This window comes from Myotis davidii, unplaced genomic scaffold, assembly GCF_000327345.1.
Source record: "Myotis davidii unplaced genomic scaffold, ASM32734v1 scaffold801, whole genome shotgun sequence".
Taxonomy (NCBI): domain Eukaryota; kingdom Metazoa; phylum Chordata; class Mammalia; order Chiroptera; family Vespertilionidae; genus Myotis; species Myotis davidii.
In genome coordinates this window covers 122,785-149,225 of record NW_006290777.1, presented here as the reverse complement: position 1 = coordinate 149,225, position 26,441 = coordinate 122,785, and the positions used below count along the sequence as shown (strand labels likewise).

Below are 26,441 nucleotides of genomic sequence, written 5' to 3'. Positions count from 1 at the left end.
TACGGCGAGTATATAACAAACTCTGTATTTTGAGTGGAAATGTTAGGGGGTCGTCTTATACGCCCAGTCGTCTTATACGCCGGCAAATACGGTAATCATAACCTGCATATCTTTTTCCATACGAACAACAATTAGCCTATTTTTGCACACACTTGTATACAGATGAAGTATATTAATATATTGTACAAATTAATGACATGTTTTAGCTTAGAGGGAAATGTTTTGCCAATAAGTGAGTGGCATTATTGGCTCACCTGGAGGAATACAAATTTTATATCTCTACCTCACAACATATACTGAAATAAATTCTAGATTACTGTAAGAGTTTGGATGGCGATTGAGAGACTCATGGATGGTGATTATTAACTTTTTTATGTACAGTTATTGCATTGTCTTACTAATTGTAACTTTATGACTTTGGTTAAAAAGTAATTGGTTCTAAAAGAACAGACTGGGACAAAAGAAGATGGAGGCAGTGGATATCAACCTACCCACAGATGGACGACTTACACATATTTTCTATTCTTTTTCAATCACAGGCAAAGCTGTTTTCTTGGCTCGAGATAAGCACCATTTGGCTGATCTAAGCCATCTTATTCGCCATGAAGCTCCATACCTGTTCCAGAAGTATGTTAAAGAGTCTCATGGACGGGATGTACGTGTCATTGTTGTGGGAGGCCGTGTGGTTGGCACCATGCTACGCTGTTCAACAGATGGGAGGATGCAAAGCAACTGCTCACTAGGTAAAAATGATGATGGTGTCTTTCTAGCATATAAAGTAATATTACAGCATGTCCAATGAGTATTTGTACATAACTACAGATTTTTACTTAATAAGTTGAAAAACACATTATCTTTAACATCTAAATATGATTAATAGACTATGACTATACTACATATACTTTTGAGGTTGTTCTTTTTTTTCAGTAATGAAATTGGATTTCTCTGAATCATGAATTTATTTTCAATCAGGCTCAATTTGTAACTTAGTGCATACATGTATGAAATGTGTGATTAGATTTAAAGATACCCTCTTTGTTGATATACTTCCTTTGTTTATAACTGGAATTCATTTAAGATAGATGTGTCCTGACTCCATTGTTCCAAATAAGATTGCTGATTTTGATTTATCTAAATGTGTATTTTCTGAGATCTCTTATTGTTGACATGCCACAGAACTTAGTCTGGGTTTTTTCTCTGTTTATTTCACTTTCTTGGTAATTTTTTATCTCACTCTTGGCTTTAGATACTATCTATATGTTAATATTCTCAAGTTTATATCTCTATTTTAGGCTTTCTCCTTGAACTCCAGGCACATATAAATAACTGCCTACTCAGTATCTCCGTGTAGATGTCTAATGGATATTTATTTTATTTTATTTATTTTTAAGCCTTGTTGAAACAAGGCCACCAAAAATTTTGGTTGCCTCCAAAAAAATTGGGAGAGAGAGAGTATAGACTTTTATTTTTAACATGTCCAGAACTGATCTAAGTCCCCCTCTTACTTGTGTTCCATATCCAGTTATCACTTAATGGCAATTCTACCTTTCCAGTTCATACCAATATCCTTAGAGTCACCTTGTTCGCTCTCTTCTCCCTTTTTCTGTTTTCCGAATGAATAATAATTGGTTGTCCCAGAACTCTTTATAAATAGTCTGCTTATTACTGATTTGTAATGCCATCTATTTTATGTATTAAATTTCCATATATGTATTGGTTTGTTTAAGGACCCTCTTTTCAGATGCTATTCTTTTCCTGAATGAATGAAAATCAATCTTAATTCCTTTGGTATTATGCCTAGGTATCTGATAGAGCAAGAGCCCTTCTATCTTGTTCTTCAGAATTGAGTGTCTTTATTATTTTATCCCCAGAGAGGCCTTTTTTATGATGAATATTATCTCATATTCAGTATTAACTGTTGTAGCAGCATTTTGTATATAGCAATGAACAAAACAGATAAAAATCCCTGCTTTCATGGGCTTTGTGTTCCAGTGTTTTGCTGAAACATTTGATAGTTTTAGTCATAGTCTATATTAGAATTTCTCTTATGTTTCAAAAATCCTTATATAGTATTTACATGATCTATCCTAGGTAGTCTTTTTAAAAAAACAAACCATTTAGAGTTCATTGTACCTATATTGCAGGAATCATTACTCACCACTGTTTATTCCCCAACTTTAACTTCCCATATCTTGAGGTCTGTCTTCTTAGTCATTTTCTTATGTTAGTATCATTTCTTGATTATTTTCCCTGGTAGGGGGTGTGAGTGATAGATATACCCCCTCTTATGTCTTTCTTTTTTTATTGTTTGAGATTGGATTCTTAGATTACAAGAGTCAATTTTCAATTCTACTGCTTTATAGGTTGCATTGTTACAGTTGAATGGCCAAATTGTCTTTTATTTTTTTTTTTGGTAAATCATTTATTCTTTCTAAGTCTTGTCTTTTCTTTTTAGCTCAGATTTTTTTCAGGATTTATTTATTTATTATTAATCCTCACCCAAGGATATTTTTCCATTGATTTTTAGAGAGAGGGGAAGGGACAGAGAGAGAAACATGGATGTGAGAGAGACAAATCGATTGGTTGCCTCCTTCACACACCCAACCAGGGATTGAACCTAGGACCTCTCCCGTGCATGGGGCAATGCTCAACCAACCGAGCCACACTGGCCAGGGTAATAGCTTGTTATTTTTTTGGTTGTTGTCTCATCATGGCTCTGCTCTGGTTGTTTGGAGAAGCAGTCATTTAATTCATGGGCTAATGTGCCAGGCTCCTACTGAGGTACTTTAAAGAAGCTTTTCTGTTTCCTGGACTCCCCTCCCTACTCTTTCAGCTTCAGTGATAGGAAGGTCTCAGTTCACCTATGCAGTTGCTTTTTGACCGCTTTGGGATCAGAGACATTAGGCATATTCATGTACTGCTGATGTCAGTTTTCCTCTTGTGGATACACAGAGCTATTTGAGCCAAGCTCTTCTCAAAATTCTTTGCTGTCTATTCCTTATGTCAGAGCTTCCTGAAGCTAGTCTCCAAATGAGAGTCTAATTCTAATTCCTTTCTCTCAGATACCAGCAAACTTTAATACTTCACCTATATTCAGTCAGCTCCCTTATGCCCCGGAATCCTTTTGGCTGAGGAATGAGGACTATAGAAGAAGAGCGCCATGTTTAGGTTCCCTTTGTTATAAGATTTTATCCTATCCTCCATCCATATGATGCATTCCTGTTATTTTTGTAATAATTGTAGTTATGCAAGAGTTCTACTTGGTCTATATTATTGCTAGTAAGGTAGGCTTCTGTGAAAGTTGAATGTCTTCTTCAGAATAAATAGCATATTGAAAAAGTATGAAATTAGGAATTCTCTGAGAGACGGCTGGAAAGGGATTCCCTAATGAAGGAAACTTAGATTTCATAAGTTCCAGTTTTACATGAGAATAGCACCTTTGTTTTCACTACTGGTTTATAAGAAAGGGCTAGCCTTAGGGGCCAGCTTTATTTTACTCCGGAAATTTATCATTTTGGTAACTTCTTATTTTTTTTCTCTTTTGCCAGGTGGTGTGGGGATGATGTGCTCTTTGAGTGAGCAAGGGAAGCAGCTAGCTATCCAGGTGTCTAATATCCTGGGGATGGATGTGTGTGGCATTGACCTGTTGATGAAAGATGACGGCTCCTTCTGTGTCTGCGAGGCCAATGCAAATGTAGGTTTCATCGCCTTTGATAAGGCTTGTAATCTAGATGTAGCTGGTATCATAGCGGACTATGCCGCCTCCCTTCTGCCCTCTGGCCGGCTCACCCGGCGTATGTCCCTGCTCTCCGTGGTGTCCACGGCCAGTGAGACTAGTGAGCCGGAGCTGGGTCCCCCAGCCAGCACTGCTGTCGACAACATGAGCGCAAGTTCCAGCTCTGTTGACAGCGACCCTGAAAGCACCGAGCGAGAACTGCTCACCAAGCTCCCAGGGGGCCTATTCAACATGAACCAGCTGCTAGCCAATGAAATTGAACTCCTGGTGGAGTGACTCCACTGGTAAATAATTAACCAACAAAACCCTGTAAAACTTTCTTTTTCTTTTTTTCTTATTTTTTTAACCAACTTGCAATGCTGTTCATGGAATATGCTCAGGAAGATGAGAGAAAATTGAGTAGGATTAGTTAGAAGAGAAGAAAGAGGGAGATAGACAAGACCTCTGCTAGTAAGATGTTACTGTCTTGCATTTACAGATGATACAGATAGGCTAGGCAGAAGAGGTGAGATACAGAAAAATGTCAGGTTCTCTTAGTTACCCTTTTAATTACTCAGAAATGTGCGTGTTCTCAGGCCATAAAGAACATACAAAATTTTTTCATGATTCCTTGCTTTTGTTTTTGCACAGTTGGTATAAACTTCAGAGTAGCATAACTTTACATTGTGTGGCAAAGATTTATAATGGGTTTAGGAAAACATCTATCTAAATTATAGGAATTTTTTTATACAAATATGAAAATTCTGCCTTTACCATATTAACTAGCAGCTTTATATTCATAGTTTACGATGTCTTGAGGGGGCTCTTATTGGGATTTATTATTTCTGTTTTTAGTTTTTCCCTTAATTTGAGTGGGAGGGCAATGTGAATATGACCCAATAAAGGTGTTTTAAATGACAAAATTGGCATGTTTGCATGATAAAGGGGAAATGAACAGTATTGCAATGTCTGGTACACAAAATATCATTTACTCCAATGTAGATAAAATTACACTAGTTTAAAATATGTGCATTGACTTGTATTTGTTAGTGTTTTGGTCTTTTTTGAAAGATATATGCTCTGTTAATGTTGCATTTTTTAAAACACCCTAATCTAACATTCCCTGATCTATACCTGCATCTTTAACAATGGCCAAAGTGAAGAAAACACTACCTTTTTTGTTAATAAGACACTGACTTCAGACACGCACATTGAAAGCCTTTTATTTTTGTTCCCTGTTTTTCTTTTAGTGGTTGGGCATTTAAAGAATTAGGACAAGGAAAAATATTTTGGGTGGCAAATCAAAGGCCTATTAGTTCTTAAGCATAAGCTGAAGTGATTTCTAATTTTTCAGCATTATATTGCATTTTTCACATTTTTAGAGGGAGTATATATGTGTGTGTGTGCACGCATGCATGTGTATGTGTTTTGCTTTTTGTTTACACCAACCAGTCAAAAAGGATAGATTCTAGAAAATGGAGCATGATGGGGAAACACTTTTTAAAAAAACTTTAAAAAGCAGATTAGCTGTTTTCATAACTGTACTCCACTGGGGTAGAGGTACTCATCTAAAAACATAAGGAAAATAGATGCTTCTTAGGTTTCTTGTGTATATGTTGTTTGTTTGTTTTTCTTTGTTTCTGGACTGTTCAGTGTATGATTTATTCAAGGCTACATGCTTTTTTCTTCAATGCTTCTGACTCTGTTTCCTCCTGTTTACACATAGGTTTTGGGGTGGGGTAGACTGGGCGTTTTTGTTTGGGGACTTAGCAGTATTGAATCTCTTGTAGCCCTACTCTGAAACCTTCAGTGCTCTCCACCGTTTATATTCCTTTACTTTCTGGATTTATAAAAGCCCCAAAACTGCATATAATATGAGCCTTTACAACCTGGGTAAAACTATGCCAGTGATGGTTTTGAAGGAGTGTTAAGAAATGGAGGTGCTCCAGAGCTCAACGTAATTTTTTTTTAAACAGCAAGTTCCATCTCCCTACAATCCTCTGAAGCTTTCACCCAAGTCCTTTCTTGCCTCTCCAGTGCTTTTTTTCCTTCAGATGGACCTTAAACTTAATTTCTTGGACACTACTAGAGAGACTTCGAGGCAATAATAAAGATCAGTATTAACCAGCTCTAATGATCTAACAGAGGTTTGATCATGCTTACTTGTACAGTTTTCCCCCATTTTAAAAAGGAATGTAATAAAATTCTTTTCCATAGAACTAAATAATATTGAAATTGAGTGAAAGGTTGATTGTTGACAAATAGAATAGTATTTTCTACTCTGTGCAGTGTTTCATTTCACCTGAAAAATATATACATAAGAGGAATTTCTAATTTATTTTAGGATATTCTCATCTCATCTAGAAAAATTTGACTTGCACAGGGTTATTTTGGGACTTACATATATAAGTACCCCTGACTCATTAACAGAAAGAAGTACTTGGTACTTCTTTCACTGAATGACCATACTTTGGAGGACGTATCATATTTGGGATAAAGAAATAAATGAGGGAGAAAGAACTGTTTAATCATCATTCATATGTTTGTGTAGAGACCATCTGGTTGCCACCTAAATTATGTTACATATATTTTAAATAGCTACATATCACATGTATATAGATTAATTAATTTTAAAACACAAATACCCTCTCTATTTGATGAAGAACTCAAGGTTTATGTTGGGTGGGATAAAGCACCAGGAAAAATGTAGGTATCTTTTTAAAAAATTTTACCCAATTAACCAAGTATAAGAAATACCAGATTATTTCATCTTTGGTTTTATTCAGTATTCATCTTTTGTGCATTCACATTATATTAAAACATAGCTTTACCAACCTATTTCTAGATCACATACTCTCATGTTAGAATGAAAAGGGGAGAAATGGTCATCTTAGACTTTAAAAACATGAATATTTTCTTGAATTTCTTCAAAAATTAAGGTAAAAGATATGAACAAATTATTCTGGAAGAACCCAAATGAAAACAGCCCAGATATTTAAGTGAAAGTTAAATATATTTTCATATTGTTTAATAACTTTTGTTTATTAATCTTTATTGCTATTATGAGAGGTAAAAATGTATTTATTAAATATGTATAATAATCATGCCAAAATTTGGATTACTGTAAAATTATTGTATATTATTAAAATTGTAATTCTGAATTGTATTTTAAAAGTAATTCTTTCTTATATTGTTTTTATGTTACTCATGATGAAAACTGGACTATATATATATACATATATACATACACATATATAAACATGAACTATTCCATTTAAAATTTTAATAGTTTTTTTTGTGCCTAAAATTAATTGGTCATTTCTGCTGGCTTTTACTCCACTGAACTTTAAAACTTTTCTGTATGTGCTATCAATAAGAAAATATCCTGGGACATCATAAAAATCCATCAAGAGACTTGCTTTCATCAAGCACTTTATCAGACTTTTGAGAAATGATTGGAGGCATTGAAAGAAGTAATTGACTTTCAAAATCATCTCTTCTTTTTCTCAAGAAGAAAATGGAAAAACAAATTCTCTTCATTCAGTGAGTCCCCAGTTTGGGGTCTGGGAGCCTAGAGACATTGTGAAATCAAATCTTATTTTCTCCTGGCTCACTCTTTTTGAGAAGGTTAATGGGCTATATGGCTGGTGAGACACGATCCCCTCCTAAGAAAATGTAGGTGCTCAGACAGGTAACCTCTGCTGCTACTGTTTTTATTTGTTTGTTTGTTTGTTTAATTTCATTTAAAATTTGTTTTTGTTGTACTAGGACATTTTTAAATGTAATATATCGCAGGATTTATAACCAGGTTTATTGCTTTCTTTCTTTTTATTAAAAAAACAAAAAGTTTCATTTAAGATACATTTAGGCGCCTTTGAAGCTTGGATTTTGGGATGTTTCAGTAGTGGACAGAAATCTGCTGTTGGAATCTTCTAGTCCTCCAGGTTTAATTTGAAGTTTTTAGTTTTGTTTTGAATTTTTGTGTGGTATTTTATTTCCTTTATATCAATGCCCTTTAGCCATGATGTTTTGGGGTGGCTGCCTAACTCTAGTGAAAATTCTTTTTATATTAACGAAACTTTGGTGTTTGAAATTCCTTAATGTTTTGCATTTTTTAAATTGTTTTTAAAGAAATATTCTAACTGCTTTTACTGTTACTGTTCTTTGCCAGCCTTTTCAGGAGCCAAAAAAAACAAAAACAAACAAACAAAAAATATACCCAGAGAAAAAACTTTCCTTCTTCCCCCTTCCTGATGATGAGTGAGAAGTATTGAGAACTTTCGGGGTCAGTGCCCTTCTAAACTCCCCTTCCCCCAATAATGCAGCTGTATAATGAATGCTAAATGCAGCGGTTTGGATTCAGGCACAGCCCCAGCCTGCTTACAGGTAATTTGACTCTTTATCCTTTCTTTTCCATCATAAGGCTAACTACTTTCCTTTTAAAAAATTTCTTTATGTGCTTTCCAGCTAACCATGGGTTTGTAATAGCTCTCATTAAAAAAAAAGAAAAAAAAAGGCATAACTATATCTAGCAAATAATTTGATTAAAGAAGAACATTTGGGAATAAAATTGGAATTGGTTGGGATGAACTCAGGACTTTGATTGGGGATGTGCTTAAATCGTATAGATAAATCCATTCCTTGCATATATGTCTATGATTACTTCAGCGTGTGACTTTTTGGCTTTGTTTTTGTTTTGGGTTTGCTTGTTTCTTCCATTGTGCTACTCTGGCTTAAGCTTTTTCAGGGGTTGGTGTTCCGAGTACACAGTGAGCTCACAGTATAAAGACATCAATTAGGAGTTGACAGGTATGGAAAACTATAGAGTTTTGAAAAGGTAAACTTAGGTTCTAGATGATATATATGGTAAAAATTCACCATAGCGTTTAGTTGACTTTAGTGCTTCTCTTTCTGTGACATCATAAAAATGAAAGGGAATGATGAGACAAAGGTAGCAGAAAGAATCGTAAGAGCAGCATGGTTTCAGAACTAGTTATCATTTCAGACACTAGTGCTAACAAAAATAGATGTAACTTGAGATTATCATAAAATGATGGTTCAAACATTTAAAAATTACAGGCTTGAACAGATTGGAGGACATTTCTGAAGCACAAGGTTGTTAAGCAGATAAAGGCCATAAAGTTAGTCGCAGGAATGGGAATACAACTTGTCCTTTCTATTTTTTAATATACTATCCCCTCCTCTGTGTACCCTAATCCAACATACGAGTTATCATTTTGGGAGATAATCCTCTTTCTAATAGGTGAAATTTTAGTGACAGTAGTCAGGACCTTTTCAAGATAATACTTCTACGTAGTTTTATTCTGTGGCTTTAGATGTCCTATTCAAAGAGACTGTCCAATAAATCACTAGTTAGTGAGTTGGAAATCATGGCTCATAATGCTGTTTCTACAGCTGAAGGTATAAAATAAATCATTAAACTGTTGTGCTTTATTTCACTCGTATAAAATAAGAACAGAAACTTGCATAAGCATTTTAAGACAAAAATACTTAATCTGTGAACAGAAGTTTATTAACGAAAGAATCCCAGCTGCACTCCTGTAGAAATTTATGATGTATGCTAAAAAACGGTTGTATAGGAGGAACTTGTTCTCTTGTTAATAAGAATGGCCAGCTTTAGAATGTGTGGAATATGATTGCATGGGACATGTAGAATTTAGCAGCCTTTGTTTTGCTGCCTCCATGAAGATCACTGACTTGATAAGAATGATCTTGCTTTTGAGGTTTTACCATAATCACTTATTAGGTGGGCCTTCTATAGCATATATGCCTGGCTGCTATTGTGGGGTTTGGGAACATGAGGGGTGGGGTGAATTGTTGTTGTTTTAGGTTTCAGTCAGACAGACATCCCTGTGCCCCAGTTCCCAGAAGCACAGCAGGCCTCTAGGATCATCCGTGGGAACGGCGCAGTCCTGACATCACCAACTCTCCTGCTCAGGCTCATCCCATATACAGAGGTCAAAAGGGTGGGGTTTGAGATGGGGGAAGGAATAGAAAGTAGAAACTGTCACGGTAGTGCTATTGTTGGCTAGCCTTTGGTGCTTATGTCAGTGTTTTATTTTTTAAGTTAGTAAAACTACATATTTTTATGTTGGGGTAAAGGTAGTGGGAGGTTGGAACAATAACGAGCCTTTACTAGTATTACTAGTTCATTATTGAATACTGTTCTTTAGTAGCTAATACAAAGTAAATTTGAAAACTAGACCCACAATGACAAAGAGAATGGGAATAGAAATGAATTTCAGGATTTTAACCAACAGAAAACATTAATGTGGTGTTAATTTCCAGTTCTACAACTGCTATTACATTTGTTATTCTGTCATGCTTTTTTTGCCCTAATTCTTTTTATGTATGTATACAGTTTGAGGAAATGTGCACTTGTGGTCAGTTCTTTTAAAAGGACTTAATGCATTTATTACTCTTTTGTAAAAAATATTCCCAATGCTTATATGGGCATACAAATGCTACCCTATTTTAAATGTAGGTGGCGTATGTGTTCGTGTTTTAATGTGTTCAGAGCCATTGGGCAATAAGCAGTCCAGAACATTGAAAACTCAAGCAGGTAAAGTACCTAACACCCTTGGTGTCTAGAATTACTTTTAAAAAATCCTTTATTGTTGCATCTGCCACAATTCTTTTGGTAGCCTCTGAACTGAGAATTTGCAGGAGCTTTAGACTAGTTAGCATGTTAAGTTATGCATTTATTCATAAAATTATAGGGATAGGTGAAGGAGGGAAGAAGGGGCTCCTTGAGACGGCAACTGTTGTGTCTAAATCTTTGCACCTTTTTAATTGTTTTATTTTTATTTTCCCAGCTGAGCATGAATGAACATTGATCATACGTTGTTTGATTTTCAGTGACTGGGGTTTTTTGTTGTCTTGGATTTGGGCGGGGAGGTCTTGGGGGGAAACAATGAGGAAGTTTGTGCACATGTGAAATTATGAAACGTTTAATAAAGGAATTTTTCTGTTTAATCTGGATAATAAGCAAGAACTTTTTCTGTATGCCCTTCTGCTGCAGTAGAGACATAACTGTTAGGTGGCAGCAGAAGAAGGGATTCTTCGGATTGATGGCTACTGACAAAATCTGCATAAAAGAGATAGAGCATATTATACCAAGTGAAGTAAAGTTGGCAAAAAAATGGAAACTGGATTAAGATTTCTAGATTCAGCTCTAAATGGTAAGTTATTTTCAATTAAGAATGTATTTTCATGCATATAAGCCTAACCAATGGACATAAGACACTGGGGAATAGGGGAGGCTAGGGGACTGTCTAGGGCGGGGAAAAAAATGGACACATATGTAATACCCTTTGTAATAAAAAATAAAATTTGAAAAAAAAATAAATAAATATTACATTGAATAGTAAAAAAAAAAAAAAAGAATGTGTTATAAGTCACTGTGATGTGTAATCATAAATGCCAATAGGTCCTTGCCTTAGGATGAATTTCTTCTACTTTGAAAAAAATTGAGCTTTATATAAAATTAGGGATTTATCTCTAGTTAATATATGTAAACCCTGTTTTCAGCTTTAAGTAAAGTTGATGGATAAATTTTTAATATATTTAAAGAGGAGGGGGAAGAGAGAGAAGCATCTATCAGTTGCCTCCTGCATTCGTCCTGACAGGATCAAACCCACAACCTGGGTATGTGCTCTGATTGGGAATCAAACCTGCCATCTTTTGGTGTATGGGACAGTAATACTCCAACAAACTGAGCCACACTGGCCAGGGCACGCTTTCAGTTTTTAATGATAAGAACGTTAAATATCTTCCATCTCAGAATCAGAGTATATCTTTTCCAGCTGAGGTCACCAAGATAAAGTGTGGTAATAAAAAAGAAAGTTGTGATTTTTTTTTGTAATCTAAACAATTTGTAATATTGTGATGTTAGTTAATTTTTTATCTTTACTTTTTTTCTCATCCAAAGACTGTTTAAATCTAATTTAAGTGGGTTGTCTGTGTTTTCCTCCCTAGGTTCTTTTGAAGTAACCAGTGGTATTTTTTGCTTATTACTTCATTCACAGAATGGATGAAGATACGTTCAACTGTGTTTTTTTCAAATGGAGGATAATATACAGTACAAGGAAGCAATAGCTCTAACCTGTTGATTCATTGTGTTTTCAAAAATAAAAACACCAGAACTGGAAATGAAGTAGCATGGAGTACGATTTGTTTTTTTGGCAGCTGTTTCTACCCACTCCATCTCATATGCATTCACTTCAGTGCATATATCTACACTTGAAGTCTAGTTCCATATATATCATTTTCAGTATTCTTTTCTTCATTTTTTTAAAGATGAAACTGCTTTGGTTTTTGATAGACTAATCTCTCTACAATGTATTCTAAAACAATTACTCCTCCTTTTGGCGCATAGATATGTATCACATGTTTTAGAGCTTCCATGGGTACTACATGCTGCTCTCAGCCCACAACAGCTGCTGGGTTCATAATGCAGTTGGCCATTACAGAGAACGGCCAGGAGCTATGGAGGAACTGCCAGGTAGTCTTCCTAGTAAGAGGCATATTTGAAAAAAAAAGAAGATCTGACATTATGGAAGATGGTTGAGTCAAGAACATATATTTTTCTCCTTACGCAAAGAAAGCTCTACACCTTTTCTACTGCAAAGATAGAAAACGTGGTTGAAGGAACACACAAGGAATTAGAAGGACCTTTGGGATTCATTTGTGTTCTCTCCTGTTTTTACTTACACTGTATAACTAATCTCTTGAATGTCAAAGGAAAGAGATTTTTTTAAAATTCAATTATATTGGTAGGCAGACAAGTACTTTTAGAAAAAATTATCGCTACTTGATTTTCTTTTAATTAGGAATGATGGTATTGAAACAGTTCTGGAGATGGAAAGTAGTAATGGTTATACAACAGTGTGAATGTCCTTAATGCCACTGAACTATACACTTGAAAATGCTTAAAAGGGGAAATTTTGTTATGTATGTTTTACTACAGTTTTTAAAAAATCAAACATTTGTAACACAGTTCTACCATCATTTAGTTTATAAGGTGCCAATTTCATCACATCTTTCATCAGCATTAAAAATCTTGACAAATTAATTTTAAAAAAGAATGATGGTATTCTATTGCAATTCTCATAGGAATTCTAACACGAATAATATTTTCCGAGTGCATATCCAAACTCCTGAAGTTCTGTTATTAGACATTTTTGTCCTTTGAAATCATGTTTTTGAGGCATTTCAGGCCGAGCTTAATATCAGGTCCTGCTTCCCACAGTTTGAGTCACTTGATCCCCATTTCAGCCCAACCTCTAAGTTAAATTCTGGTCTTTGGTAAAACACATCAAATATCTCTTGTCCAACAATAACACTTGGCATCAAATGACTTTTGTTACTGGCAAGATTCTGATACTATACTCCATTTTTGGTAATTCGATTTCTGTTTTGTCTCCTATGGCTGAGTGCCTGTTTTTGTAACCTTCCCTATATCCTAAATGCTCTGTGATTGAACTCAGACTTTCACTTAAGGGTATTTTAAGGGTCTACTATGTCCATGCACACTTTAGGTGCTGGGGTTAAATCAGCGATTAACATAATCTTTGCCATCATTTACTTTATAGTAAGTAGGGGAAACAGACAGCAAATTATAAATGTTATTAAGCTGGAAGTGTGCCTGGAATGTTTGAGGAACAGCAATGAGGCTAGTATGTGTGGAACATTGAGAGCAATAATAGAGCGGAGAGGTAATGAAGGGTCAAGTCAAACAGAGCCTTAAAATAACTGCCTTAAAAAAACATTCTATTTTGAAAAAAATTGAGAGGCATTGGATAGTTTTGAGCAGAGAAGTAATATGATCTAACAACATTCTAAAGGGATCATTTTAGCCCTAACCGGTTTGGCTCAGTGGATAGAGTGTTGGCCTGCGGACTCAAGGAGGGAGTGTGCAGGAGGCAGCTGATTGATGTTTCTCTCTTGTCAATGTCTCTAACTCTCTATCCCTCTCCCTTCCTCTCTGTAAAAAATCAATAAAATATATTTTAAAAATAAAGGGATTATTTTAGCTATATTGTTGAAAACATGCTCTGAACAGTCAGAGAAACGGAGACTTCCGTAGTAATACCCGCAAGAGGACTTCTGCTATTGGCCGAGATGAAATAACTGAAGAGACTGAATTTATCCTGCCATCTGAAACAATGAAAAAGTAGGACATGATTTATGAAACAATGGTTTTTCAAATATTGGACATCAGTTAGCACAAGGTTTATTTCTTAGAGGTGGACAACAACTAGGGTGAACCCTGTGATTGCCCCAGGTTACTTCCAGGGGAATTTTGAGGCCACAGTGCAGAAGAAGGCAATCTAACAGGAACGTAGTGGTCTCAATGAGTTGAAGAAATGGAGGGCCAGCATAGCTAGAACTCTCAGAGCAGAGTGCCAGAGAGGAAGGAGAGGCACACAGAGTGAGTGCAGAGATCTGCAGAGGTTCTCCCTGAGTGTTTGGGTGAGTACTGAGCACTTGCATATAAAGAAACTGCCCAAGGGCAGAGAAAAAAAGAAGAAACAAAAACACCTGAAATCAGTGAGAAGTCCCTGGAGCTCACAAAAGGACAGGAATAGTTTGTATTCCCACCAGCCAGAGTGGAAACACTAAGTAATTATGGGACAAAAAGTAGGGAACTCAGTGAATTTTCCATTTCAGTTATTTTACTTTTCAACTCCAGAATCTATTTGAGTCCTTTTAAATATGTCTGCCCTTTTTTGCTCAGCCGGCATGGCTCAGTGGTTGAGCTTTGACCTAAGAACTAGGAGGTGAGCTTTGACCTAAGAACTAGGAGGTCACTGTTCAATTCCCAGTCAGAGCATACGCCCGGGTTGCGGCTAGTCCCCCAGTGTGGGGTGTGCAGGAAGCAGCTGATCAATGATTCTCTCTCATCATTGATGTTTCTATTTCCTCCCTTTCTGAAATCAGTAAAAAAATATATTAAAAAAATTTCTACCTTTTTATTGATATGCTTTATTTGGTTAGACATTGTTCTCATGCTGTCTTTTTATTCTGTAGACATTGTTTCCTTTAGCTCTTTGAATATATTTAAAATAATTTGTTTAAAGTATCTAGTAAGTACAACATCTGGGCTTCTTCAGGGACTCTTTCTCTTGATTTCTCTTTATGTGCACAGGTCATACTTGTTTCTTGTAATTTTTTTGTTGAAATCTAAATATCTCAAGCAATGTGACATATCTGGAAATCAGATTCTCCTGCCTATTTTGCTGCTTGAAGTAATTTATGTGTTCAGTGACTTTTGGACTAATTCCATAGAATTTTTTAATGTCAGAGTTTTTCAAAGTCCCTATGGATATCTCATTCTGCAACTTTTCATTTTAAGCTTTTTGGTTAGTCTGTTTGTGTCCTCATCTCAGACAGCTGTGGTGTTTAAACCTAGCAGACAGTTCAAATAATGACATTTCTTGGGAAATGAGATCCTCTCTGCTCCCCCCAGGATTAGGAATGCAGGGTGTTATTTCTCAAGGCTACAGTAGAAGAGGGGAATGGGGGATAGACTAAGGTAAATTAAAATGCCTCAAAGCTCACTGCTCTCACCAAGATCCAGCTGTTTTTCTTAACTAAATGTCCCCTTGGTTGCTGCAAGCATATGGTTAATTTTGAGTTCTAAAGCTGATTCTGACCATTTGTTTTTTATTTTTTAATCCTCACCCAAGAATCTGTTATTTATTTATTATTTTTAATTATTTTAATATACTTTTTTATTGATTTCAGGGAAGAAGGGAGAGGGAGAAAGAGAAACATTAATGATGAGATAGACTGATTGATCAGCTGCCTCCTGCACCACCCCACCCCACCCCCGTCCCCTCTTTGGGGATTGAGCCTGCAACCCAGGCATGTGCCCTGACCAGGACTCAAACCATGATCTACTGATTCATAGGTCAATGCTCGACTACTGAGCCACATTGGCAGGGCGGGAGGGACAAAGAGAGAGAGAAACATCAAGAGAACACATCAATTAGTTGCCTCCCTTACATGCCTCATCTGAGGATTGAACCCACAACCTAAGTATTGGGTTCAATACTTACTGGGAATGGTACCGGAAACCTTTTGATGTTCTGAGTCACACAAGCCAGCACCTTACCATTTTTTGCCAGGCTTTTTGTTTGTTTTTTATGAAAGGATAAACTTTTGGAAGTCTTTATGATTTTTTGCTGAGATCTTTTGCTCTCATTTTTCATTAATTTATATTAAATACCTACCATTGCCAGATACTGTTGTTTTTAAAAATATATATTTTATTGATTTTTTACAGAGGGGAAGGGAGAGGGATAGAGAGCTAGAAACATCGATCAGCTGCCTCCTGCACACCCCCTACTGGGGATGTGCCCGCAACCAAGGTACATGCCCTTGACCGGAAATGAACCTGGGACCCTTAAGTCCGCAGGCCGACGCTGTATCCACTGAGCCAAACCGGTCAGGGCTGCCAGATACTGTTTTAAATGGGCTGAGAGGATACAGCATGTTCTCTGGGCTCACATGTTATATAACCACAGTAATAAAATAGTAGTTTGTGGTATAATATTAACTAATATCTGCTATGAAGAGTTTGTAGCCTACTTGTTCTTCCCCTTTTTAAAAGAGTTTTATTATTAACTAGAGGCCTGGTGCATGAAAATTCGTACACTGGGGGCAGGGTCACTCAGCCCAGCCTGTGCCCTCTCATAGTTCAGGAGTCCTCAGGAGATGTCCTACTGATGGCTTAGGTCTGCTCCCCACGGGGAGCGGGCCTAAGCCGCAGTCTGGCCTCCCTCTGTGGGAGTGAGGACAGGGGATCAGTGGACAGTGCCACCCCCATCACCCTGCTATTGCCACCTGGCCTCCGTTTGTGGGAGGTGAGGATGGGGGGTCAGGGGATGGTGTCACCCCCTATCTGTTTTCCACTTCCTCGCCTCAAAATAGAACCATTAAATTCCGAAAGGGTGGTTTGATAGTAATTAGCAAGTATCTTGTACGGGGAATGCTATGATTAGGACTGAGGGGGAAGGGCTTATCTTTCACAAAGGAGTTTTGTGGGTTTTTTTTAATTTGGAAGGATTTAAAGTTATAACGTAAGAGTAAAAACATAATGAAAACCTAGATTAAAGAGGTTCATTGAGGCTTCTAAGTTACCCACCATACTCCATTGAATTTTTTCTTATAACTCTAACCCAGCCCATAGATCTGTCTTCTATGAATAATATTTATCATCAGTAGTACACTTTAGGTACAAAATCATATGCTGTTCTGTGGCATTTCTTTAGTATTTTTTGTTTGTTATTGTACTTTTCATACGGGAAATATATCTATATTTTTAAATACGTTTTTATTGATTTCAGAGAGGAAGGGAGAGGGAGAGGGAGATGGAAACATCAATGATGAGAGAGAACAATTGATTGGCTGCCTCCTGCACACCCCACATTGGGGATCGAGTCCACAACCTGGGCATGTACCCCAATAGGGAATCAAACTGTGACCTCCTGGTTCATAGGTTGCTGCCTAACCACTGAACCACACCAGCCAGGCCATATGGGAATATCTTATGATATGAAATATTTTACTTGAAGTTAAATAAAAGGTCTTCAAATATATTCTCTATTTCCAATCATGTCCAATATTTTAAAAGCAATATATATTATAGAGATAGAGATATATAGAGAGATTTATAATTGGCTCACGTATTTGAGGAGGCTGTCAAGTCCAAAATCATAGAGGAGGTTGGGGCAACTGGACCCTATCTCCAAATACAGACACATTCTCAGACACGGAAAGTTAAGACTTCAATATATGAATTTTGAGGGGACACAATTCAGCCCATAACAGTGATCAGTAAATATTTGTTGAAAAAGCCCTTCTTCCTAAGTGTAATCTGAGCATGTGATCTCTATGATTCTCCTTTGCCTCTTTGAATGTGAACTTTTAGTTTTTTGTTTTTTTAAGCTAATTTTGTACTTTTGGAAACAAAATTATTCATTTCCTATCTGGGTTTGGATGTGGTTGGGTGGCAACTTCACTGAACTTTGACACATTGCATAGTTCACAGGAATGAATTTGGAAAATGAAAAGTGAAGCCTGTAATTAGTAGAGAAGGGTGGAGGAAACACTGAGGCAAGCAAGGAGTGGCCCTAGCTTCAGCTGGAGTCATCACACTGGTTCCTCCCTCCTTTTTCTCCAAAACTATGACTTGCATTGATTAGCCCCTGCTCTACGCAGGTAGAGCCCCAGATCATCTGTTCTGGAGTGGGACAGAAACAGGCTCCTCTCTTCTGACCTCTGGTGTGAGGAGAGCAGGAAGCTGACTTGTTGAGAATATCATCTCCTAGGGCAGTGATGGCGAACCTTTTGAGCTTGGCATGTCAGCATTTTGAAAAACCCTAACTTAACTCTGGTGCCGTGTCACATATAGAAATTTTTTGATATTTGCAACCATAGTAAAACAAAGACTTATATTTTGATATTTATTTTATATATTTAAATGCCATTTAACAAAGAAAAATCAACCAAAAAAATGAGTTCGCGTGTCACCTCTGAAACACATGTCATAGGTTTGCCATCACTGTCCTAGGGGATAGTGCTGAGGTATTTCCCAGGAAGTTACCAAGTCAAGTAGCTTTTGGAGAGCAAAGTATTAAAAGAAAATGTTAGCAGATGGAAGACTAAAAACTATGTGTGAAAAAGTAGAAATAATATAGAAATGAGAAAATAACATCTTTGGGTAGAATGATGCAACTAAAATAGCTAATCTAATAAAAGAGAAACATGCAAATTGACCGCACCTCTGCTATGCCCCAAGCCACACCCACCAGCCAATCAGAGCGACTATATGCAAATTAACCCAAACAAGATGGCGGCCGGCAGCCCCGGAGCTGGAGCAAGCAGGAGGCTTGGTTGAATAAAACCCCAATATGCTAAGTGTCCGGTTGTCCAGTCTGCCATTCAACCAATCAAAGAGTAATATGCTAATGATATGCTAAGGCTGCTCAACCGCTCACTATGACGTGCACTGACCACCAGGGGCCAGACACTCAAGCAGGAGCTGCCCCCTGGTGGTCAGTGCACTCCCACAGGGGGAACTCCACTCAGCCACAAGCCGGGCTGATGGTTGCAAGCACAGTGGCGGGGGCACGAGCCTCTCCTGCCTCCTCATCAGCGCTAAGAATGTGGGCCTAAGCCATCAGTCGGACATGCCCCAAGGGCTCCCGGGCTGCCAGAGGGATGTCTGACTGTCAGCTTAGGCCCGATCCCCCAGAGAGCGGGCCTAAGCCAGCAGGTGGTTATCCCCTGAGAGGTCCCAGACTGCGAGAGGGCACAGGCCGGGCTGAGGAACCCCCCCTCCCCCCAATGCACAAATTTTTGTGCACCGGGCCTCTAGTAAATTACATAAAAAAGGATCAGGGAAATTGGAATTATATAAAAAAGAACTCCGCACATGCCAGAACATTTTTTTTCTTTTTTAGCTATACTGATGAGTGCTTCTCATCACTAATTTTTTTGGTGTAGATTAATTGGAAATTCATGAGTACTTCTGAATAACTATTATATACATACACATATAGTTATGCCTAAGATAATATATAGCATAAAATAAGCTATTATAATATTTAATTAAAATATAATTGGTATAATTCTTACTCCAGAAATACTTTTATTGTTTACAAGAAAGGTCCACATGCAAGAAGGATTCTGATACACAGAACAAGTAAGGATTCTGATACACAGAACAAAACTCAATGAGCTAACGCTTTACAGAATCACTAACATGGCTATTTTATCTGTATGTGCCACATGATATGCCAGGAATAGGTTTTATGCAGCCTAAATTTTGGAGGTTATTAAATCCCGCACATTCCCCCCACCAAATTCCAGACAGATTACCAGGCTGATAGCTAGATTAAATGGATTTTAAAGTGGATCAGAAGAGATAAAAATAATTGGTGGGCCAATTTGACTGACGGAAGGGCAGTTAGCCTCCTAACAGGGGAGTTGGTGTCATTGGAGCCGAGTGAGTCCCCTTATCCAGAGAGCAGAAACAGAGTGCAGGACAAAGTAGAGACAAGACTTGGCTAAAATGAAGCTTATATTCTGGGCCTTTGAATGCTAACTAACTACTCCAGGGTGGAGATTAAACTTTACATTCATGGTTTCCCTTATGCATCAATGCTTCTATGGAAGTATTTTTTTTAAAAAAAATTATAGATGATAAAACAGAGGCAGCCTCTCATATTTTCTGAGCAACTCATCAAGGGACAGTTCATCTGGATTCATTCCACAGAGAGCTCATTATTGTTGGCATCTTATTTCTTCTACCCCATATGGCTACTATTTTCCTTTTACTCCTGGTAGCGGAATGCCAAATTGAAATTGCTAACAATAAGCTCAGAGAAGTCCTGGGAGGAACAGACTTCAAAAGAGAAAGGATGAAGAGAGAAAGGAAGACAGTTTCATGGCCGCTTTCTATTGGACATTGGTGAGAGAAATGCAGAAGAGAGGTTGACATTCTGCACCTTTATTATCAGAATCGTGCTCCACACTCCAGGAAGGTGTTCTGATTAACTGCTCTCAGATCCAGCCTTACAGCAGCAGTTCTCAAAGTGTGGCCCCTGGGCCAGCAGATCAGCATCACTGGGGAACTTGTTCAAAATGCAAATTCTCAGGCCCCACCACAGATGAAGGAATCAAAAACTCTGGGACAGGGGCCCAGCAAAATGTGTTTCGACAAACATTTGGTCATGTCTTCCTTATTTTTTTAAAATGTCTTCCTTATTAATAGATCAATTCAGACCATATGTGATGTTAGCTGCAGCAAAGAATAATTAATTAATGATTCCACTAATCATAAAAATCATGCCAAACAAGAGCCTCAAACAGGTAAGGAACACTGAAAGAGTTTAGATCAGGAATAGAGGGGACTAATGTGTAGGAGTTAAGAGATGGATGGGATGTGGGATCATCTTTGCCCTTGGCTCCTCACTTATGCATTCATACTGAGTACCTAGACTGGGAGAAGATGGATAACCTTTCATTGTCACTCTAAAGAGTTTCACAGTATGGGTGGGAAAAAAGAATTCAAATAAAGAATGACAAGACGGCTAACGCTGTGGTCACGTTCACTAAGTCCCGAAGTTTGGGGCACAGAAGAAAGAGGAATTAGTTCTATCTGGAGCAGTGGAGAATATGAGCTGAGTCAGAAATGCCTTCATGGAGTTGCTAGCTGCATCTGAAGGACAATGAGAAATCTTCCTGGTAGAAAAGGAGAAACGGCAATCCAGGTAAAGGGAATGGATGGCATGGACAAGAGCACATGTATGAAGCAGCTGTCTTTCAGGGTTTTTCTGTCTGCTTTGCTGTGTTTTTCTGTGCCTTCTGCAGATCATGTGGAACCCTCAGTGCACCCTAACAGGAGCAAACATCTGTCCACAAATCTTTTTTTTTCTAATATATTTTATTGATTTTTTTTACAGAGAGGAAGGGAGAAGGATAGAGTTAGAAACATCGATGAGAGAGAAACATTGATCAGCTGCCTCCTGTACACTCCCCACTGGGGATGTGCCCACAACCAAGGTACATGCCCTTGACCAGAATCGAACCTGGGACCCTTGAGTCCTCAGGCCGATGCTCTATCCACTGAGCTAAACTGGTTAGGGCCATAAATCTCTTTTTAATGAAAGCTACAAGCTTTTAAAATGTAAGAAATATGAGAACTAATTAACTTTGTACTATTTTTACTGCCCTCAAGATCTTTCTTTATTGTTATTTTAATTGTGGTAAAAAGTACATAATATAAAATTTACAGAAGCACAGAGAGGTTAATAACTTATCATGGGTCACATAGCTAATAAATGGCATTCCCTGTACAGAGTCCTTGCACCATTATCTCTCTTCTGTAAGAATAGTGTCATCTGGTTGCCAGAGCAGTAAATAGCTGTTTTAAATCTCCCTCAGCAGTAATGCTGACTTCCTAGAAATACAAGCTAAATACATTTACTGCAAATAAGCACCTCTCCCTAGCTCAGGCATTACTGTTGTTCCATTGCAATGGCTAATATATTACCGGACATACAGATATCCCCATAGCTAGAACCATACCGGTCTCCATTCTAGCTTCTCTCTTACTAGTAGATCCACAGGATTAGAAAATGTTCAATAGAATCCCAAAGTTAACAAATCTTATCTGGTGGAATGAAAGGGCAAGGGTAAATGAAGATTCATGGCTGGAGAGAATAAAGACATCTTTATTGGGATTTTAGAAAAGCAGAGAGAACTAGACATGTGTAATGGTGGCCCTGAACAAGTTAAAAAGAGAAGAAGGGAGAAAAATTTAGAGTTAGAAAATTAAAAATAGGAGATAAGGAAAATGTACCAAAGGAATTATGCTAACATTCTACAGTATCTCTTTATTTTTAATTCCCTTTGTCTTGACTTGTAAAAAAAACTCCTCACTCCTGCATTATAACTCAGAATGAACTTTTTTTTTTTTTGCTTTAGGCAGCCATTTATCTTTTAAAGTGATTAAAGTTGGTTTTCAATGTCTTTGATATTTATTTTATTTGATAGTCTTTCCAGGTATCTTAATTTGTGATTCCTTAAGTCTACCATAGTAGCACAAAAACAAACGAGTGTTACTGTGCTCCAATAAATCTCTACATTCAAAACCTATGGCAGGATGAATTTGACCTGCAGGCCATAGTTTGTCACGTTGAGTCATATCTTTTTCCTTAAGAACTCCCTTTAATATTCTTTGTTTTTTGTTTTTTTTTTGAATATATTTTATTGATTTTTTACAGAGAAGAAGGGAGAGGGAATAGAGAGTTAGAAACACCCATCAGCTGCCTCCTGCACGCCCCCTACTGGGGATGTGCCCGCAACCAAGGTACATGCCCTTGACCGGAATCGAACCTGGGACCCTTCAGTCCGCAGGCTGACGCTCTATCCACTGAGCCACACCGGTCAGGGCAATATTCTTTGTTTTTTAATAGTATGTATAGGATCCTATCATTTTTCAGGGTTCAGCAAACTTTTTTTTTTTCTTTCAAATCCTCATTTGAGGATATTTTGCCATTGATTTTTAGAGAGAGTGGAAGAGAGTGGGAAAGACACAGGGAAATATCCATTGCGAGAGAAACACATTGATTGATTGACTCCTGCACATGCCCAACCACGGCTCGGGCTGGGGAGGAGCCTGGAACCCAGGTACATGCCCTTGACCAGAATCGAACCCAGGACCCTTTAGTCTGCAGGCCAATGCTCTATCCACTGAGCCAAATCGGCTAGGGCAGCAAACTTTTTAAAAAAGTATGTTTTTAGTGATTTAAGAGAGAGGAAAGGAGAGGGATAGGAACATCAATGATGAGAGAGAATCATTAATCAGCTGCCTCCTGCACGGGGATTGAGCCCACAATCCGGGAATGTGCTCTGACCTGTAATCGAACTACAACTTCCTGGTTCATGAGTCGATGATCAACCACTATGCCACACAGGCCAGGCAAGAACTCTCTTTTATTACTGTTATCTCTTTGATAACACAGATTTGCTGGTAATAAATTCTCTCAGCTTTTGTTTGTCTGAAAAAGTATTTTCCCCCCTTCATTATTATTTTTTAAGCATATTTTTAAATTGATTTCAGAGAAGAAGGGAGAGAGAGCTAGAAACATCAATGATGAGAGAGAATTATTGATTGCCTGCCTCCTGCACATCCCCCACTGGGGACTGAGCCCTCAACTGGGGCATATGCCCTGACCGTCAATTCAACAGTGACCTCCTAGTTCTTAGGCCAAAGCTCAACCACCAGAGCCATGCTGACAGGGCTCCCTCTTCACTATTGAAAGATATTTCTGTTGGGTACAGAATGCTAGATTTTCTTTTACTATTTTAAAGATGTCAATCCATTGTCTTCTGGCTAACATTGGAGAATTCGCTGTAATTCTCATCTTTCTTCTACTATATATAATGTATCTTTTTTCTCTGGCTATCTTTAGGATCTCCTCTGATTTTCAGCAGTTTGAATCTGATGCTATTAGGTGTACTTTATTTTGGTATTTTTTTCTTGTTTGGAATTCTCTGTGATTCTTGGATTTGTTATCTCTTCTCTTTTTGATGATGTCCATTTTCCCCCAGTCTTTGTGTTTTAGTTTGGATCATTTTTTTCTTTTGTTTTTTTTTTTAATTAATCTTTATTATTGAGATTATTGCAGATGTCCCTCTTTTTTCCTCCAATAGCACCCCTCCACTGGTACCCTCCCCACCCCAGGCCCTCACCACTCTATTGTCTGTGTCCATAGGTAATGCATACTAGTACATGCATATAAGATCTTTGTCTATTTCTTCCCACACCCCCAACACTCCCTTCCCTCTGAGAATCATCAGTCTGTTCCATTTCCATGCCCCTGATTCTATTCCATTCACCAGTTTATTCTGTTCATCAGATTTTTTATTCATTTGATTTTTAGATTCACTTGTTGATAGATATGTACTTGTTGTCACTTTGTTGTTCATATTTTTTATCTTTACCTTTTTCTTCTTCTTCCTCTTCTTAAAGAATATCCTTCAGCACCCTATATAATAAAAGCCCAATATGCAAGTTAACTGAACAGTGGAACAACGGCGGTACAACGGGTCGCTATTACGTGCACGCTCAATACAGGGAGCTGCCCCCAGCTTGCAGGCCCCAGGCCAGCCAAGGTGGGTGCCAGCGGGGCCCCCCAATCGCCCTGCCGGTCGCCCCAAAGATCGGCCTTGATTGACAGCCAGGGCTAGGGGCCCTTCCTATGCATGAATTTCGTGCATCAGGCCTCTAGTTTCATATAATACTGGTTTGGTGGTGATGAACTCCTTTAGCTTTTTCTTGTCTGTGAAGCACTTTATCTGACCTTCAATTCTAAATGATAGTTTTGCTGGGTAGAGTGTTTTTGGTTGTAGGTTCTTGCTTTTCATCCCTTTGAATATTTCTTTCCACTTCCTTCTTTCTGCCTGCATAGTTTCTGTTGAGAAATCAGCTGACAGTCATGTGGACACTCGCTTGTAGATAACTAACTGTTTTTTCTCTTGCTGCTTTTAAGATTCTCTCTTTGTCTTTTGCCCTTGGCATTTTAATTATGATGTGTCTTGGTGTGGTCTTCTTTGGATTTCTCTTGTTTGATATTCTCTGTACTTCCTGGACTTGCAAGTCTATTTCTTTCACCAGGTAGGGGAAGTTTTCTGTCATTATTTCTTCAAATAGGTTTTCATTATCTTGCTCTATTCTTCTGGCACCCTCCTAATTCAGATGTTGGTATGTTTGAAGTTGTCCCAGAGGCTCCTTACACTGTCTTCATATTTTTTTTAATTTTTTTTTCTTTTTTCTCTTCTGGTTGGGTGTTTTTTTCTTCCTCATATTTCAAATAACTGATTTGATTCTCAGGACCCTCTAATCAACTGTTGAATCCCTGTATATTATTCTTCAGTCTATAGGCCATCTCTCTATCCACTGAGCCAAACCAGCTAGGGCCCTGTATATTATTCTTTATTTCAGTCAGTGTATGCTTAATTTCTCACTGATCCTTTTCCATTTTTTTGGCATTCTCACTAATATCCTTGGAAGTTTCACTAAATTTCTCTGAGGTTTCTAGAAGATTCTTGAGTAATCTTATAACCATGGTTTTGACTATGGGGCAGGACTTGCTTCAGTGGGGCTTTGGTGCTCACTGAGTCTTCCCCTTGAGTGTGTCACTTATGGATGTGTAGAGTTGTAATCTGGATGGTCTGACACTGACCACTGGTACACTGGCTCTTGGGTCTCCAGGGAGGTGCAAAGTCAGCCATTGCCTGGGGCCACCCACCAGGAGCTACAGAGAGATCTGCAGATTCCTCCTCTTTGTATTGGGTTTGGAAGTGCCCAGACAAGGACCAGCTGTGAAGCAAGGCAGGCTGGTGCTGGTGCTGATTTGGGGGCCTTTTATTTGACAGGTTTGGGGCTCCCTGACCCAGCTGCAGCTTGTTTAACAGAGTTTTAGGCTGAGAATGGACAGACCATTCATATGCAAAAGCTGCTGTGCACAGCTGGGTGGGGTTGTAAATTGGTAGGGCGGGGTCTCAGAGAATCACCAGGGTGGAGCAAACATAAATGGCTGCCAGTCAGCCCTGCACTGGGGAAGTCCCAGCACAGGAACAATGACCTCTGGGAGCACCTCCCTCTGGAAGAATGCCGCCTCTGCATTCCTGACCCAATGCCAGACCATTCAGTTTCTCCCCATAGGAGTCTGGATCCCTCAGAGCCTCAGCTGGCACTGGAGCTCAGAGGAAGTGGGCGCTTGTAAATTCAGTTCATGGTGCCATCCTTTTAAGAGGAGCAGCTAGGTCTCCAGCAACTCAGCCCCAATACACACTGGTTTTTACAGTCCATAGTTCTTATGGCCTGTAGTTCTTTCCCCAGCTCTGGGACCCTGGACTGGGAGTCTGGTGTGGGGCTGGGACTCCCTCCTCCTCCAGGTGGCCTCTGCAGAGGCGATCTCCCTCCCAATTAAAAAAGCGGCACACCTGGGTGCCAGACCAGCCCGTTCCGTGCCTCCACACCTCCTACAAGTCTCAATGAGCTTTCTTCTTTACCTCTCTTAGTTGTAGTACTTCCACTCAGCCAGCTTTCCTGTGGTTATGGATGATAGTTGTTCTGTATTTTAGTTGTAATTTTGATGTGGTTGTGGGAAGCAGTAAGTACAGG

General features: G+C 38.3%; 1 protein-coding gene across 4 annotated transcripts in view; it reads left to right on the top strand.

The window, feature by feature from the left end:
- The window catches only part of RIMKLB (ribosomal modification protein rimK-like family member B), a 21,795-nt gene extending 9,901 nt beyond the window's left edge, over positions 1–11,894 (top strand). Inside the window, exons 4-10 of one of the 4 annotated variants that reach the window (XR_001513887.1) lie at positions 540–743; positions 3,549–3,694; positions 7,887–8,101; positions 9,566–9,693; positions 10,221–10,298; positions 10,758–10,917; positions 11,714–11,894. Coding sequence is in view for 1 of the 4 variants with exons in the window: in XM_015564066.1 (XP_015419552.1) it covers positions 540–743; positions 3,549–4,012 (668 nt within the window). In the remaining 3 variants the exon portion in view is untranslated. Of the gene's footprint in view, positions 1–539; positions 744–3,548; positions 5,998–7,886; positions 8,102–9,565; positions 9,694–10,220; positions 10,299–10,757; positions 10,918–11,713 lie in introns of those variants that run through there. The other 3 variants (XR_001513886.1, XR_001513888.1, XM_015564066.1) reach the window with 3 other exon arrangements.
- The last annotated feature ends 14,547 nt before the right edge of the window (positions 11,895–26,441 follow it).